This window comes from Chelonia mydas, chromosome 11 (genome assembly GCF_015237465.2).
Source record: "Chelonia mydas isolate rCheMyd1 chromosome 11, rCheMyd1.pri.v2, whole genome shotgun sequence".
Classification (NCBI taxonomy): Eukaryota; Metazoa; Chordata; order Testudines; family Cheloniidae; genus Chelonia; species Chelonia mydas.
Window position 1 is genome coordinate 41672383 of NC_051251.2, and position 14613 is coordinate 41686995.

The window sequence follows — 14613 nt, forward strand, 5'->3', positions numbered from 1 at the left end:
GGTATTGAAATGCTTGGTTATTTTATGATTAAGATTTTCATTCGGTGCATCTTAGATTTGAACAACTCACTCTATGAATATGCATGTAGATTTTATACTCAAGAAGTGTTACTCAAGTTGATTATCACAGCATAATTTCACTGCCTGAATTAAAATGGACAAGTGAGGACTCTCTAAAATGGAGAAGCCACTATTATGCATCATTATCCTTTGAGATTAATTTATTCCTGTAAAACAAATATCGCAGCACCAATACTTATTTTAACGCTCTGCTAATAATCCTCCAGTTGTACAATTGCCACACTAAGAAAAATATTTTACGTGTCAGCAGTAAGAGTTTTCATGACAGTTGTACGCTAGGATAGACTATAGCTCAATCTAGTATTACTTTAATAGGATATATGTACTTTACACTTAATTGTGCAAGTGGCAATGCATGAATGACAAGTTAACCTTCAAATTAACACATTGAGTAGGAGTGTGCCTAAAGTAATCTGCCATTTTAAAACCAAATTAAAGATTCAACTTTACAATAAGTAAGTTGGACTGAAATGTGTTAAAATGGCTTTGACTTTCAAGTTCCATTAAGATAATGAGTGTTTGGTATCTTAGCAATACAAAATGTCCTGCCAGTTACCACAAAACATTTAAGATTTAACATCCTTATACGTTTGCTAACCTTTATTTAGAAAGAAGTGTTTTGGTTTTATGTACTACTCTATGATTACTTTGAAATTAATTCTGCCAGTGCACTTTTCAAGACAGCACTGGACTGTTTTTCGTAACAATCATTTTATTGAATCATCTGTTTAAAACACACAAGTACAATGAATAATAGATCTGAGTATTTAAAGATCTGAAGTGTGCATACTCTTACAGCATGACAGTTTTAAAAAGAGAGACTAAACTTTTCTTCTTTAGATGAACACCTTGTTATTCATAACTTGTCTTGCCAAAGCTGCTAATTTATTAAAGATTGATTTAAGCAAAGCTAAATCCTTGATCCTGTATTAAAGTCATGATCAATTTGTAACATTACCTTCGTATTCATGGCAAGAGACTGGAAGGATAGATGCAGGATTCTGACTTCATTCATACAGAATCAAGCAAAAGGTAAGGAAGACTTGTAAAAGAGAAAGTACTTAAAAGTATCTGAAGTATAGAATGTATAAAATAACTGGTGATACTACTGGCATACTAAAAATCAGTTTAAATTTTCTGTAACTGGTTAGTAACGGCAGATAACAACACATTAGATACATCAGGCAATCCGTATTAGCACAGAGATCGATTTATACAAGTTTTTTTTTTTAAAAAAAAAACCAAACACTTTTCCTGGGTAAATTTGAAGAACTTTACCCATTTGTATATTTTCTCCGTTTAAAACTGTTGCTTTTCTGTGCCTATAACTAAGTCTGTGTAATAGAAATAGAGTGCAGGCCACACTTTCAATTGCAATTCTTCATCTATATTAAAATTGTATAGAGATAGACTAACATCTAATTATTTAGCAACAAACACCTACTTTAGTGAGCAAAATACTGTGAGAAAACATTCTTGTAATATTTCCCTGTGTTAGGAGGAAAACCCACTAGCAGTGGCATGAAAAATCCAAGCAGAGGAAACCCTCTTATCCTACAACCACCTGCCAAGTGTTTGTGTGTTGGGGGGGACTTGAGCCTTCCCCCACAATGTGAAGTATTTGAAATAACACCACTTCCATGGCAAGAAGCTGTTGAAAGTGATCACCACACTTTTTATAATCCTAGAAATTAAACAGAGGGTCTAAAATTGTGATCAGGATTCTGGCTATGACAGACCCTCCAGAAAGCCTTACAATAGTTTTGTATCAGAATGGTAGCCGTGTTAGTCTGTATCAGCAAAAAGAACGAGGAGTACCTGTGACACCTTAAAGACTAACAAATTTATTTGGGCATAAGCTTTCGTTGGCTAAAACCCACTTCATCAGACGCATGGAGTGGAAAATACAGTATGTATACACACACACACACACACACAGAGAACATGAAGAGATGGGGGTTGCCATACTAACTGTAACGAGACAAATCCATTAAGGTGGGCTGTTATCAGCAGGAGAAATTTGTGAGAATATCCAGTTTTGAGAGCTCATTCTTAATCTTTCTTGTTTGCTGTATAGGATGTTGATCAGGTGATTACACAGTTTCTTTGAGAGTGTAGGGGCTACATCTGATGTACAATGCATACCGGTCCCGAGAGTAGGTCACCTCTCCCTCCAATGGCTCTATACTGGTTTGTTTTATCACACACTATTAATGTCAACAGAATGAAGTACTGGGTGCATCATGTTACCCTTGTTCCTTCTTTGGTCTCTACATATGTCTACTCAAGGCCTTCTAAGTTGCCTTTTGTCAAAAAAAAACTTGGCATTGTAGACAAGGCCTTAGAGTCCTCACCTTTTTGTATGAAATCAAGAATCCAGTATGTAGTAGTTATACAAAGAGCTATAGAACTCTAGCAACTTTGTATCACCTCTGCCTCCATCAAAGTGATCATCTTTATGTAGTCAATTTCAAGAACTAAGTTATTTCAGATACTCCACCTGCCAGACACCTTGATTTGTAGTTTTACAAATCTAGTGTTGCTCTTTTGTAAACTATATCCTTTCCATCATCGTGTGAAAGAGCCCACAAACAAAAGTTGAAATTGAAACTGAGTGGAGTGCTGCCAAGTATACAAAGCAAACTGAAAAGATAAGTTTTACATGCAGACTTTTAGGTTTAGCAATCACAGACGTTAAGAGTAATGCCAGTAGGTAAAACATTTTCTACAGAAGTTTGATTAAGGTGACAGTGACTCTTCTATGTCTGTGCTAGCAAACACAAGATTTCCTGAAGGTTCAGTAATACAAAGAATGTTCATAAACTGTCAGAGGATATTTTTTAATAAAGTGATTTGCTGTGTTCCACCTCAGCTCCTACTGAATGTCTGTTTTCGACAGCGAGCCATTTGGCAGCTGTACCACTTTGGGCTGTGATCTTGTCACACCTCCCAGAAGGGCACTCGAATGGTCAGCTTAATGATAAAACTCAGGTGCTGAAAAAAGCTGTTGGGTCAGAACTTAGCTCAAGCCTAAGTCACCAAGACTGTGGTGGGTAGGATTGTGAAGTAAGAACTGTACTTTTTCACATTAGAGTGCTTGATTCACCACTACATTACACCAAGTCATAAATTGGATTACTTTCCTACTTGATCATAATGAGTGGAGATGTCCTGTTATGTGTGCAGCTGAGAGTCCAACATGGCAGTGACATTTCAGCTATTCCCCTGTATTTTCTAACACGCTTTCCCTTTCCTGGCCTAAAGTGATATATAGTGTAGATGGTGTGCTAGATTCTGGAGGTGGGTGAAGTAATGAATATTATTATATTTTGCTGTCATGGACCCTGGGATTTAGTTCTTTCAGACAAGATTCTGGCCAAAATATAAGGGAAGGAGAAAAGGAACTATATTCAACTGAAAGCTAGAGTGTCCGCTAGAGGGCAACCTCTGCACATATTTGGTTTAGAGACACCCCCCCACACACACACACACTCACTTTCATTTTCAAACTTTAGGGGCAGAAGATTATTTACAAACAATTCACTGAAAAACATTATCTAATATTTTTCTATTGTGAAACCTAGTACAAATGCCCCATTTCTCCACTGCTTCCTTTGGTAAGGGCTACAAACATACAAGAAAAAGTTAGAGCTCAGGGCTTCGTTCTACGGAATATTTGAATTATCCTTCTGCAATTTGGTCCAACTTCTGCCAAATTATGTATGGATACTGCCAAAACGGATGTTCACCCACAATTAACTAACCTTAAATACAAAAGAGTCTAACAGACGCCATGTTATTAAGCTGATAATGGGCATATTCAGTACTTTAACAGGCCAATTTCTTGAATGGAGAACTCACCAAATCTAGGAAGCCAATAAACGGGAGTTGAGTCACTTAAAATATTTCACAGCTAGACTGGCCACCTCATTAACTCAGGTAGGAGAACAGAACAATAGTCTCCACTTGAAAGAAATCAATTAACAGTCACCAGCAAACCCTCCAGCCAATTAAAGAGCAGCATTGGTGGAATTAAAAGATGGCAAAAATTAGGATTCCCAAGTCTCTAGTGTTAGGAAGAGAAGCCCCTCACAAAGAGATAAAAGTATTCCCTACAGAGTTTGGCCTCTTGAGGTAACCCATGAAATTACAATAAATAAAAATTCAGAACCACAAGATAAAATAACTATAGATTTATTGAGAAGTAGCAACATTCAGAAGCCAGAGATATTAATTGCTTCTACTCTTAACATACACACATCTATAATTCATCCAAAATAGCTTGACACAGCTGTTTTCAGCTGTTGCAGTGTAACAAAAGTATGCCATCCACTTCACTCATGGATAATGCTAATCCACTGCCTGCTACAAATGTCAGTTTCTTTGTTGTGGAAAAAGAAAACATCAGTTTGTATAGCATACAGTAGGACACTGTCTGCATCAATGCACACAGCAGACTAACGTGCAATAAGACTACTGTATATATTTGACAGCAAAAAGGAATTGCTTTCTCAGCGTCAGTCTTGCATGCATTTGGTGCAACATCCAAATTGTAGCTACTGTAAAGCCACTTCCTCAAGTATTGTGGTTTATGCTGTTAAAACAACTTTATTCTTATTACTAGCAGATAATGGCCACATAAAAAGGTAAAGTAAAATCTGTGTCTTTAAAAATAAAAGGGCTGAGGAAAATTGATGTATACATGTAGCTACTCCAGATGAGGAAACAAAGCAGATTTTGCTCCTGTTTTTTCAATTACACTAATGATTAGAAATTTTATGGCAACTTAGCGCTCTTGTTGCAGTTTTAAAAGGGCACTAAAACGGGCTGTTCCATACTCCAGGTTCTGCTTTAGCCATTTCAAACTATTACAGATAACACGGACTCAAACTCTCCTTTTGGTACATTCAAGTTAGATATGAATATAACATACAGTACTTGAGTAACTATTTGAACATTTTAGGGAGGTTACTGGGGTTTACTAGAATTTGATTATCTTGTATCCATGAGATAAAGCTTTGATAAAGACAATGTAATTTTAAAATCCTTAGATATTCTAAAACCAAATTCAGAAATTCAACAAGGATTCTTTGGATCATTCTTTGGATCAAAGTCATTACACCTAGTTTAAAGGTTTTATGCTTTGTTCAAAGTTTTGGGTTTGATTTGGAGAGGTACTAAATATCTGCCACCCCACCAAGAGTTGCAGTTGCTTCTAGGATTTGAAGATGAAGGTATAATTTGCTAATTACTGTGTGCAGAGTTACTAATGCAGGGGTGGGCAAACTACAGCCCGCGGGCCAGATCCGGCCCCTCAGGGCTTTGGATCTGGCCCATGGGATTGCCACCACCGTGGTGCCATGGGCCCCATGCCTCTCCCAGAAGCGGCCGGCAGCAAGTCCTGTGGCCCTGGGGGGCGGGTGGGGGAGTGGCTCTGTGTGCTGCCCTCGCCTGCGGGTACCTCCCCCTGCAGCTCCCATTCGCTGGGAATGGGGAACCACGGCCATTGGGAGCTTTGGGGGAGGTACCCACAGGTGAGGGCAGCGCACAGAGGGAGCCTGCCCTGGCCCCAGTGCATGCCACTGCCCCCCTGGAGCTGCTCCAGGTAAGCGGTGCTGGGCCGGAGCCCAAACCCCGAACCCCTCCTGCACCCCAACCCCCTGCCCTGATCCCCCTGCTGCACCTCGCACCCCAACCCCCTGCCCTGGGCCCCCTCCCGCACTCCTCCCTGCAGCCCTGCCCTGGGCCCCCTCCCGCAGACCACATCCCAGCCCTGAGCCCCCTCCCGCAGACCGCATCCCAACTTACACCCCAACCCTCTTCCCTGAGCCCCCTCATACACCCCGCACCCCTCCTCTGCCCCAACCCCTTGCCCTGAGCCCCTTCCTGCGCACTGCACTCCCTCCTGCACTCCAACCCCCTACATTCATGGTCCTGCATGCAATTTCCCCACCCAGATGTGGCCCTGGGGCCAGAAAGTTTGCCCACCCCTGTACTAACACCTAAGAGAAAATCTTTGGAAAACAAACTACTTAGAATTCATTATATTCTGTGATGTTTCTAGGGTTTTGTTTGGTTTGGTTTGGTTGATTTTTTAAAAAACATCTCTTTAAGGCTTGGTAAACTTGTATAAAACCAGGATCTTTGTTAATTGTTCATCTGCTCATGCCTCAGTTCTAATTCCTTGACATCATGATCATCTTCACTGCAATTAACGTCATTACAAACAGAGGATTTTCTCTTCAAGGGAGGAGTAAGCAGCATAAACTGAGAAGTTAAAATTTGAACACAGAGTTCCTGGTTTTACGCAAGGGTCCTAAGTAACAGGGGCGAATCCTGGTCCCATTAAGTCAAAGGAAAAAACTCCCATTAACTTAAATGGGAGCTCAGGATTTCACCAGGAGAAGGAAATATTCTTAACATAGAATGCTTTAAAGTTTTGTATGCGTCATCAGCAGCTAAGTGCAGTTTTAATGGGTGTGGGGAATCATTTTATATTGCTTATGTTCAAACTGGAAAAATAACTGAACTGTGAGCGTCCTACTTCAGAGATTTTTTCATTAGTGAGCATTCAAAGCAGGCCATTTGCTACACATTTTCTTTTGGTGGAACAAGAACCACCAAATTTCATCAGCATTACAAGGGAGAACACCCAATTCGATAAGTGTCATAAGAAAGAAAATGCTTTAGATTTCAGTGGTGAGGGCAGGTGAGAAGGACAAACTTGCCCTTTGTTGCCTACCCTCTGAATACATGCCCAGTTCAGTGGCTTTCAGTCACTGTGGATCTCTTATGAATAAAACGGTAGTACAAGTACTCATCCTGAAATTCAAATTCATTGGTAATATGCTGGATGACTCCTCCTTTTGCCAGTCTGTCTCCATACATCAGAGCTTCACCACGGTCAGAAGCAAGGCCAACTTGGATAAGCCAGTTCACCAGCTCACAGCCAAAGAAGATGCCAGTCGAGGTCTTTGCACCACACCTGTATGTCAAAGGAATGATTCACCCATATGTTCTGTAAATCTGCTATCACCACTGCATGATGGGGGAAGGCAAGGAAAAATATGGGGAAAACAAGGAAAGACAGCATGAAAGTTAAAAGTATGTTAGAAGAGAACCTATTAATTCTGTATGTTAAGGGCATGCACAATTCATTACCTTTTCCTAAATGCCTCCATGAAAAGCAAAATGCATGCAAAGTTCTGTTATGCCTGTAAAATAAACTTTATAGAACCTACACAGCAATCCGACTACAACACACGTACACATACAAATTATTGGATACTTACTTCAAATGTATTCATTAGCATGACCACTTCTGTAACAAAATACCTGATTTAATGAAATGTAAAATGCCAGAAGCATTAGGTACTCGGGCTGCACTTTAATGCTCACCTTTTCTTCAAGTTTGAATAGTTGTGTATATTGTAGATAAGTCATTTAATGTGCTTATCTTACTGAATCTTTATTTACTAGAGGGAACAATTGAGAACAATCTGACACTGATGCAAGATGGAAGTGTTTTGTTTTGGTTTGTTTGACTTAGTGATGAGGCAATACTGCTACCTTCTAGTCAGTAGCAGGAAACTATCACTCAGAAATGTACTTGTGGTAATGAATATTTCTGGTTATCTAAAATCTGCTCCATGGAACCTAACTGCAGGGTTTCCGAAGTTGGAGCAAACAAAGATGATTAACAGCTACACAAGACAGCAACCACCAAGGAGCTTCTTTATATTTTAATTAAAACAAGCAGTAAAAATGAGAGCAAATGTTAGCTTATATTAGTGGAGTAACAAAACAAAGAACCAAAATCATATCAGACACAGTATTATTAAATTAAGGAGAAATTAGATGAATATTTAAATAAGGGATAAAGGGATTGCACACATTTTCTCACAAATGGAAATAAGGTGGGAAAGAAATGCTGCACAGTACATAATATTCAAATATAAAATACAAATATTTGAGATCAGAAATTGATATTTTTTAAATACAGAGACCCAAAATATATGTACAAGCTTATGTTTCACTCTTTAAGTCTGATTAATTCTCAAAGGAAACAGAAACAATAAAAGCAAAGAAACAGTAGGGGGAATAAAATGCCATGCATCACAAGCCCCGACCTTCCATTGTGCCGAGGGTGCTCAACCCCCGGCTCTGCCCCAGGCCCGGCCCCCACTCCACTCCACTCCTTCCCTCAAGGCCACCCCTGCTTTCCATCCCTGCCCTGCACCTTCCAGCCCTGTTCCACCCCCTCCCCCGAGTGTGCTGCGTCCTTGCTCCTCTTCTCTCCCCCCAGAGCCTCCTGCACAACGCAAAACAGCTGATCGCGATGGGCGGGAAGCATGGGTGCTGATCGACAGGGCCCACTGGTGGGCAGAAGGCACCGGGGGGAGGGGGAAAACGCTGATGGAGGCTGCCAGTGAGTGCTCAGTACCCACCATTTTTTCCCCCATGAGTGCTCCAGCCCCGGAGCACCCACAGAGTCGGTGCCTATACCATGCAGGTACAAAGTGCACCCGTCTACTTAGTAAAAATACTTCCTGATGTGCCATGCTTGCTTATGTGGTAGGAAGCCTGCTATGTGAACTGTGTGATGTCTGTACCCTATGTTCACTCCTTTTGCAAGATTATGATAAATTTTGTACAAAATATGCCTTGTGAGGTATCATTTGAAAACTCAATTTGCTGACATTGTCCTGGTAAAATGTGTGTGGCAACATTGTGTGTAAAGTTCTAAGATTCTACTATATGATATTATTAAAACATGTTCCAAATCTGGGGAGCAGTCACAAACCAGTTTCCCAGAGACAAAAAGCTAGCCAATGCCTCAACCAGGTGTCTGCAACCAGGTGTCTTTGGCAGGAAAAAAGGTGAGAGTGAAAAGTCTACATCTTGACAAAGAAACAGCTTGGAGTTCCTGTACACACAGACTTTCTGTCTTCTGAACCTCATCTGGAAATGATTCTCAAAGAAGAGAAAAAACTACAAGAAGGGAGAGCAGACACCCCAAATGATCTCTCCTTTCTCTTTATCCACGGCATCAACAACACATGAAGAACAAAGAAAGCAGCACTGGACTGGGGGAGGGATCCTGACTGAAAGGAATTCAGCCAGTAAGACTGCTGAACCATGTGGTGAGACAGACCTTTGCTTTGAATTTACTTTAGCTTAAGGTAAGCATTGTGTTATACTTTTATTTTCTTGTAACCAATTCTGACACTTATGCCTCATTACTTGTAGTCACTGAAAATCTATCTGTAGTTAATAAATTTGTTTCACCTAAACCAGTGTGTTTGGATTGAGTTATTTGGGAAACTCCATTTGGGATAACAGGATTTGGGCATATCATTTTCTATTAATAAAATAACGAACTTTCTATGAGCTTGTATTGTCCAGCAGAGAGCTGGGCAGTACAGGACGTACATTTCTGGGAAACTTTGGGACTGGGAATTTGCTGGTGTTGCGGTGTAATTCACAAGTGGCTGGCTATAGCACTCATACAATATAGTTGATAATAAGTTACATGCTGGAGGCTGTGTGGGAGCAGACCAGGAGTGGTAGCTCTCACAGCAAAGCTGTGTAAAAAGCACTCCACGTTGGAGAACTGAGGGGACAGAGCTGTTCCTTAGTCCAGATTATACCCTGTGTAATGTCACAGATTGCCTTACTTCATCCTTCTTTAAAGAATTACTGAATCTGAAGCATTCTGATTAGAAAAATCATTGCTGCCTTTTCTTTATACCATGGGTATTTGCAAAACAAGCAGAAGGTTTTTTAAGTTATTCTGCTCCTGCTGCTCTTTCTCCCCCACCTCCCACCTCAAACACAAACTTGAAACCATAATCTTCAGTTTAGGGCGTTGATTTGTTTCTGAAAGCTTGTGTGACACCACAAGATGATTATAACTTCAAATGAAGAAGCAACAAGAATGAACTTGTAAGGGACAAGGACCTACAATCCAGAATCACACGAGCAGTCTTTACAGATGTAGCCATAGCAAATGCATGTAAGTATAAGATGCAGGATTAGGCCCCCAGAACTTTTTCTCATGCAAATACTTTTAGTCACAAAAAAATGAGGTTTGATGTTTCCACTGAAGACAAGTTACCTAAACAAGCTGCTAAATACTCATCTTTCACACTGATGTATACTGCAATTAGAAGACATTTGCCATGGCTGTAAACACTAATGGAAGTGCTATATTTTTATTCCCAGCCTGTGATCTCTGAACAGCTTACTGCAGTTTAAATGAACCTCTGTAAAGGAACGGAGCCCCACCTTCTGTCTTTGACAATGCTTCTGACACAGGCATCTCTGTGATAATGAACAAATTGTTGACATGTCATCCTGATTTCCTCAGGTACAGAAGACTCTGCACGTTCTGCTGCTTCTCTACTACCCCAGAGGAATTCAAACCTGAAAAATAATTAACCAAGAAATCAACAAAGAAACTGGCAATTTAAAAGGAAAGCTGGAAAAAATATTACAGAACTCGGGGGAAAATTCTGCATCATTTCTGTCACCAATTCTGTTATAATATAGTGCATACACTAGCTACTCATGATAGAACTTCCTAGCCCATATATCACTGTTTGCCTTTGAACACTCAAAAGCTTGATTCTAGCTAACACAGAGTGGAGGCAAGGAACTAGGTGTGCCTCCTTGATTCAGAACTGCCTGGACCCTGTGCAATTTAAGATTGACCGTGGGTGGCAGTCCTCTCCCAAGCTCCAGCCACAACCTAAGTTCTTCCCACAGCTTGGGGCAGTGTGGGACTTGGGAGTCTCAACTCCCCCACATAAGTGACATATTCAGCTTCCCTAGGTTTGGGGAAGCAGCAGTAGCTTTGGCAGTTTCACTTGTACCAACAGCAATTGCTCATTTGCAAGCTAAGGTTTAAATGCAGTTTCAGCTGAACTTTTATGTCCCACCAGATTTTCAGTTTGGCACCCACTGACTCTGATTAGCCAGCAGCAGTGACATTAAGGCATGGCCAAAAGAGTGCAGCTCACTGCATGTGTCCGTACCAATCTAATACCAAAGAGGCATTCAGGAGCGGCACCCTGGGACGAGTATAGGCAGGAGAGGAGGTAGGAGCAGCGATGGAAGTAGAGGTTTAAAAGACCAATAACATTATTAATAGCTATCCTTAGCATTAAACCTGCCTAGGTAAGTGTTGAAAGATTAGATTTACCTTCTTTTGAATGGCAGAATGATTAAATGTTTATCCAAACCAAATATACCAAAGGATATGAAGCCCTGGGGAAAAAAACCCACAACACAGAAATATCAGTATTATAAACCTAGAAAAGACAGTATTTCAGACCCAGGAAAGAAAAGAGAATTAAAATAATCCACTGAATTTAGTGCCATCAGGACTGAATTTTGTGGCCTGGACACTATTTCAAAGAATAAATAGGATTAAGGATCCTTTAAATTTTGGACCCTAAAGAGACAGACAGAGACAGGTATGCAACAGGCTGTCAAATAACTTCTCCAGAAAGGGGTTTGGTAAATTTATTCACGTAGAGATCGACATCTCATCTGATTTAACAAACACAATGACATCCTTCCAGAACTATTTGCATGGTAAGACCAGATAAAATAAAGAGGAGAATAAGTTGATAGCAATTTACTTATGGAACACTTGCCCATCATACAAAACTTGCAAACAGGAGGCAGAGCATGAACAACCTGTGAAGCAGAAAATGGATGAGCGACCTGTTTAAATGAATCACTGCCCCTTTCTAGAAAACTTGATACACCTCACATTTGATTAACCCTCCACTGAAAGTCTCAGCATGTTCTTTCCTATCACTGCTGATTACCAGCGTCAGCAGCCAAGAGAAATACGCAATATCAAAGGAAACATTGTGAAGTACCTGACCAAAATTAAATACAGCACAAAAGAACTGCAATTCCACGTAGAGCCTTCCAGGTTCTTGGTTGAACAACCACCACAAACAGCTGGACAGATTCTGTTAAAAATATAAATTGTGTTAGAAAATTCTCTCTTCTTCACAGAAGATAACAAAAAACTCATTTATTCTCTTTATGCAATAAGTCACCTAGAACAAAAACAGTCACTGAAAAGTAACCTGCTACATTCCTTGTGAGGTTCAGTAGCTGTAAATGGGACCCTATAGTGTGATCGATTTTAAGGGTGAAATGTACCATCAGTGCTGAGGGCCTGATCCTCTAATACCCTAAACAAAGAAGGACCTTGTTCTTCTATGTTAAACTCTATGCATACTTAGGTAATCAATAAGTAGCAAACCTGTCTGAGCCAATATTTCACAAGGCAAACAGCAAACATTCCTACTGAGCTCCACACCAGCATTTTCTACATGGTTTCTTGCTTTTATGGAAGCTCAGCAGCAGCTGAAATGGTGCTGGTATGCACTTCAGCTGAACATAATCTGGAAAAAAATGCTAGCTCATGTGGGCATAAAGGTGAAACCATTTTTGAGTAGCAAGGGGCTCATAGTTCATTTAATAGTTTCTGCAACTAAAAATCTGATAACTGACATAGATAAAACTGGGGCCAAAATTTCAGGTACCTTTTTATCTTGTGGGCCACCACAAAAATGTATTTATAATTATTTGAAATGTCTGATATATGATATTTAGAAAAAAAGGAAAACTTGCTTCCAATGACCTAGTTCAGCAGTTCTCAAACTGTGGGTCAGGACCCCAAAGTGGGTTGCGGCCCCATTTTAATGGGGTGCCAGGGCTGGTGTTAGACTTGCTGAGGCTCGGGGCTGAAGCCTGAGCCCTACTGCCCAGGGCCAAAGCCAAAGCCAAAGCATGAGCCCCACTGCCTGGGGCAGTGGGGCTCAAGTTGTAGGCCCCCCTGAAGCCCAGGGCAGCACGGTTTGGGCCGGCTCAGGCTTCGGTCCCTCCCTCCTGGGGTCGTGCAGTAATTTTTGTTGTCAGAAGGGAGTCACAGTGCAATGAAGTTTGAGAACCACTGACCTAGTTAAAAAGCAGTTTTGCTCTGACTAATAATGGCACTGTGGGGTTCACCGAGTCCTCTTGGTTTCTATATCAATTATACATTTTTTACTAGTAAAAATGTATGTTTTTTTGTCAGCCTTACAAACTCTACTTGGGCTCTGAAAGTCAGACTGGGTTGTTTCCTTCTTCTGCACCACCACCAGCAATAGAGTTTCTGCAGGTCAAATCTTGACTTAGTTACACTCCAGCAAGCAGACTGGAGTCTTCAACAGTATCTCACTGGAGTCACTGATTGGCTCTAACTGGAAGGTAGTAAATAAATCTGTTAATGATGCAGCAAAGGAATAGAGTCCAGCCTACTGCATGGCTGTGTGGAGTCCACAGTGCTAATATAAATAGCACAAATAGATTTGTCTGCTTTATTTATATAGGTTCTTATACCATGCTCATCACTATTGTATTTGTCATCACTAAAAGAACTTGGATTCTGAATCCACACAGATCTGTTCGATAAGAAGGAGCCATTTTTAGGTAGTCCCTCTTCAAAGAACTACTGCACTTTTTAAAAACTGACTATCGTGTAGTGAAGAAAGATATCCCTGAAAAAAGTCTGATGAACCAGCAGACCAATGAGAATTCAAATTTTGGCCCTCCCCATACTGTTGTCAGCCCTGACTTGTTCATTGCCATCAGCAGTGTTAACGGTACAGTTAGCACATTTAATTTTGTGACGTACTCTTCTAATGAGGGACAGAACTGAGATACACACAATTCATTTAATATAGCGCAGACTGAACTGACATTGACTCAGAAAAATGGGGAACTACAAGCTTTTTACTGGTCTGCCGATACAGATTTCCTGAAAAAGTGTCATAAACCACTGATCTAATCAATGTCAGAAATAGGAAATATTTACAGCAAACAGGCCCACAATGAGAAGTAAACACAGCAACACGTGTCTAGCCAGTTGTTTGTCTCCACTCTGCAGACGTTGTTCTTCCTGTGCCAATATGCAGTTTTCAGAACTGCAATGACTCTCACACTGATTTGCTGCAAAACATTAACCAGAATTTATAATTAGGCTTTTTAACTTACAGAGTCTGATGATTCTGACCCTGCTAGACAGCTTGTACAACACCCAGTCAAAAGCCACAATCTTACAACAATCCTTTAGAAACAATGAGGAAGAGGAAGTATTGGGGAGAGATGGGAGGAGGAAGTGAACAACAGGAATGTCCACACACAGAGCTTTCTTCATGTTTGGGACCTACACAGTGCAGTGTCTCTTCCCCATTATTCAGTGCTGAAATGACTGATTTAATCATTGCTGACACACACTGCAGTCTTGAACAACTCAGGAGTTCCTGGCTCCAAGTCCATGCACAAACTACCCTATTACTACTTCTGAAATCTGCACGTATAATATCAATTTTAATTTCTGTGCTGAGGATGTATGCACAAAAAGGGAAATTTTAATGTTAGCTTTAACTATAAATTTTTCAGACATCTGTCCCAAAGGAGACTGGTTGATTTCTGGTGGAGATGGTTGCTCTCTCTCTAACCAGG

General features: G+C 40.6%; 1 protein-coding gene across 3 annotated transcripts in view; it reads right to left on the bottom strand.

Annotated features, from left to right (window-relative positions):
* Positions 1-6622: 6622 nt before the first annotated feature.
* The window catches only part of GPR155 (G protein-coupled receptor 155), a 44875-nt gene continuing 36884 nt past the window's right edge, over positions 6623-14613 (bottom strand). For 2 of the 3 annotated variants that reach the window (XM_007060528.4, XM_043525287.1), the window contains exons 12-16: positions 13964-14097; positions 11973-12068; positions 11285-11349; positions 10369-10506; positions 6623-7066 (exon numbers count right to left, since the gene is read on the bottom strand). In XM_007060528.4, coding sequence (XP_007060590.2) covers positions 6844-7066; positions 10369-10506; positions 11285-11349; positions 11973-12068; positions 13964-14097 — 656 coding nt within the window. In that variant the 3' untranslated portion in view covers positions 6623-6843. Of the gene's footprint in view, positions 7120-10368; positions 10507-11284; positions 11350-11972; positions 12069-13963; positions 14098-14613 lie in introns of all 3 variants that reach the window. The other variant, XM_037911954.2, reaches the window with a different exon arrangement.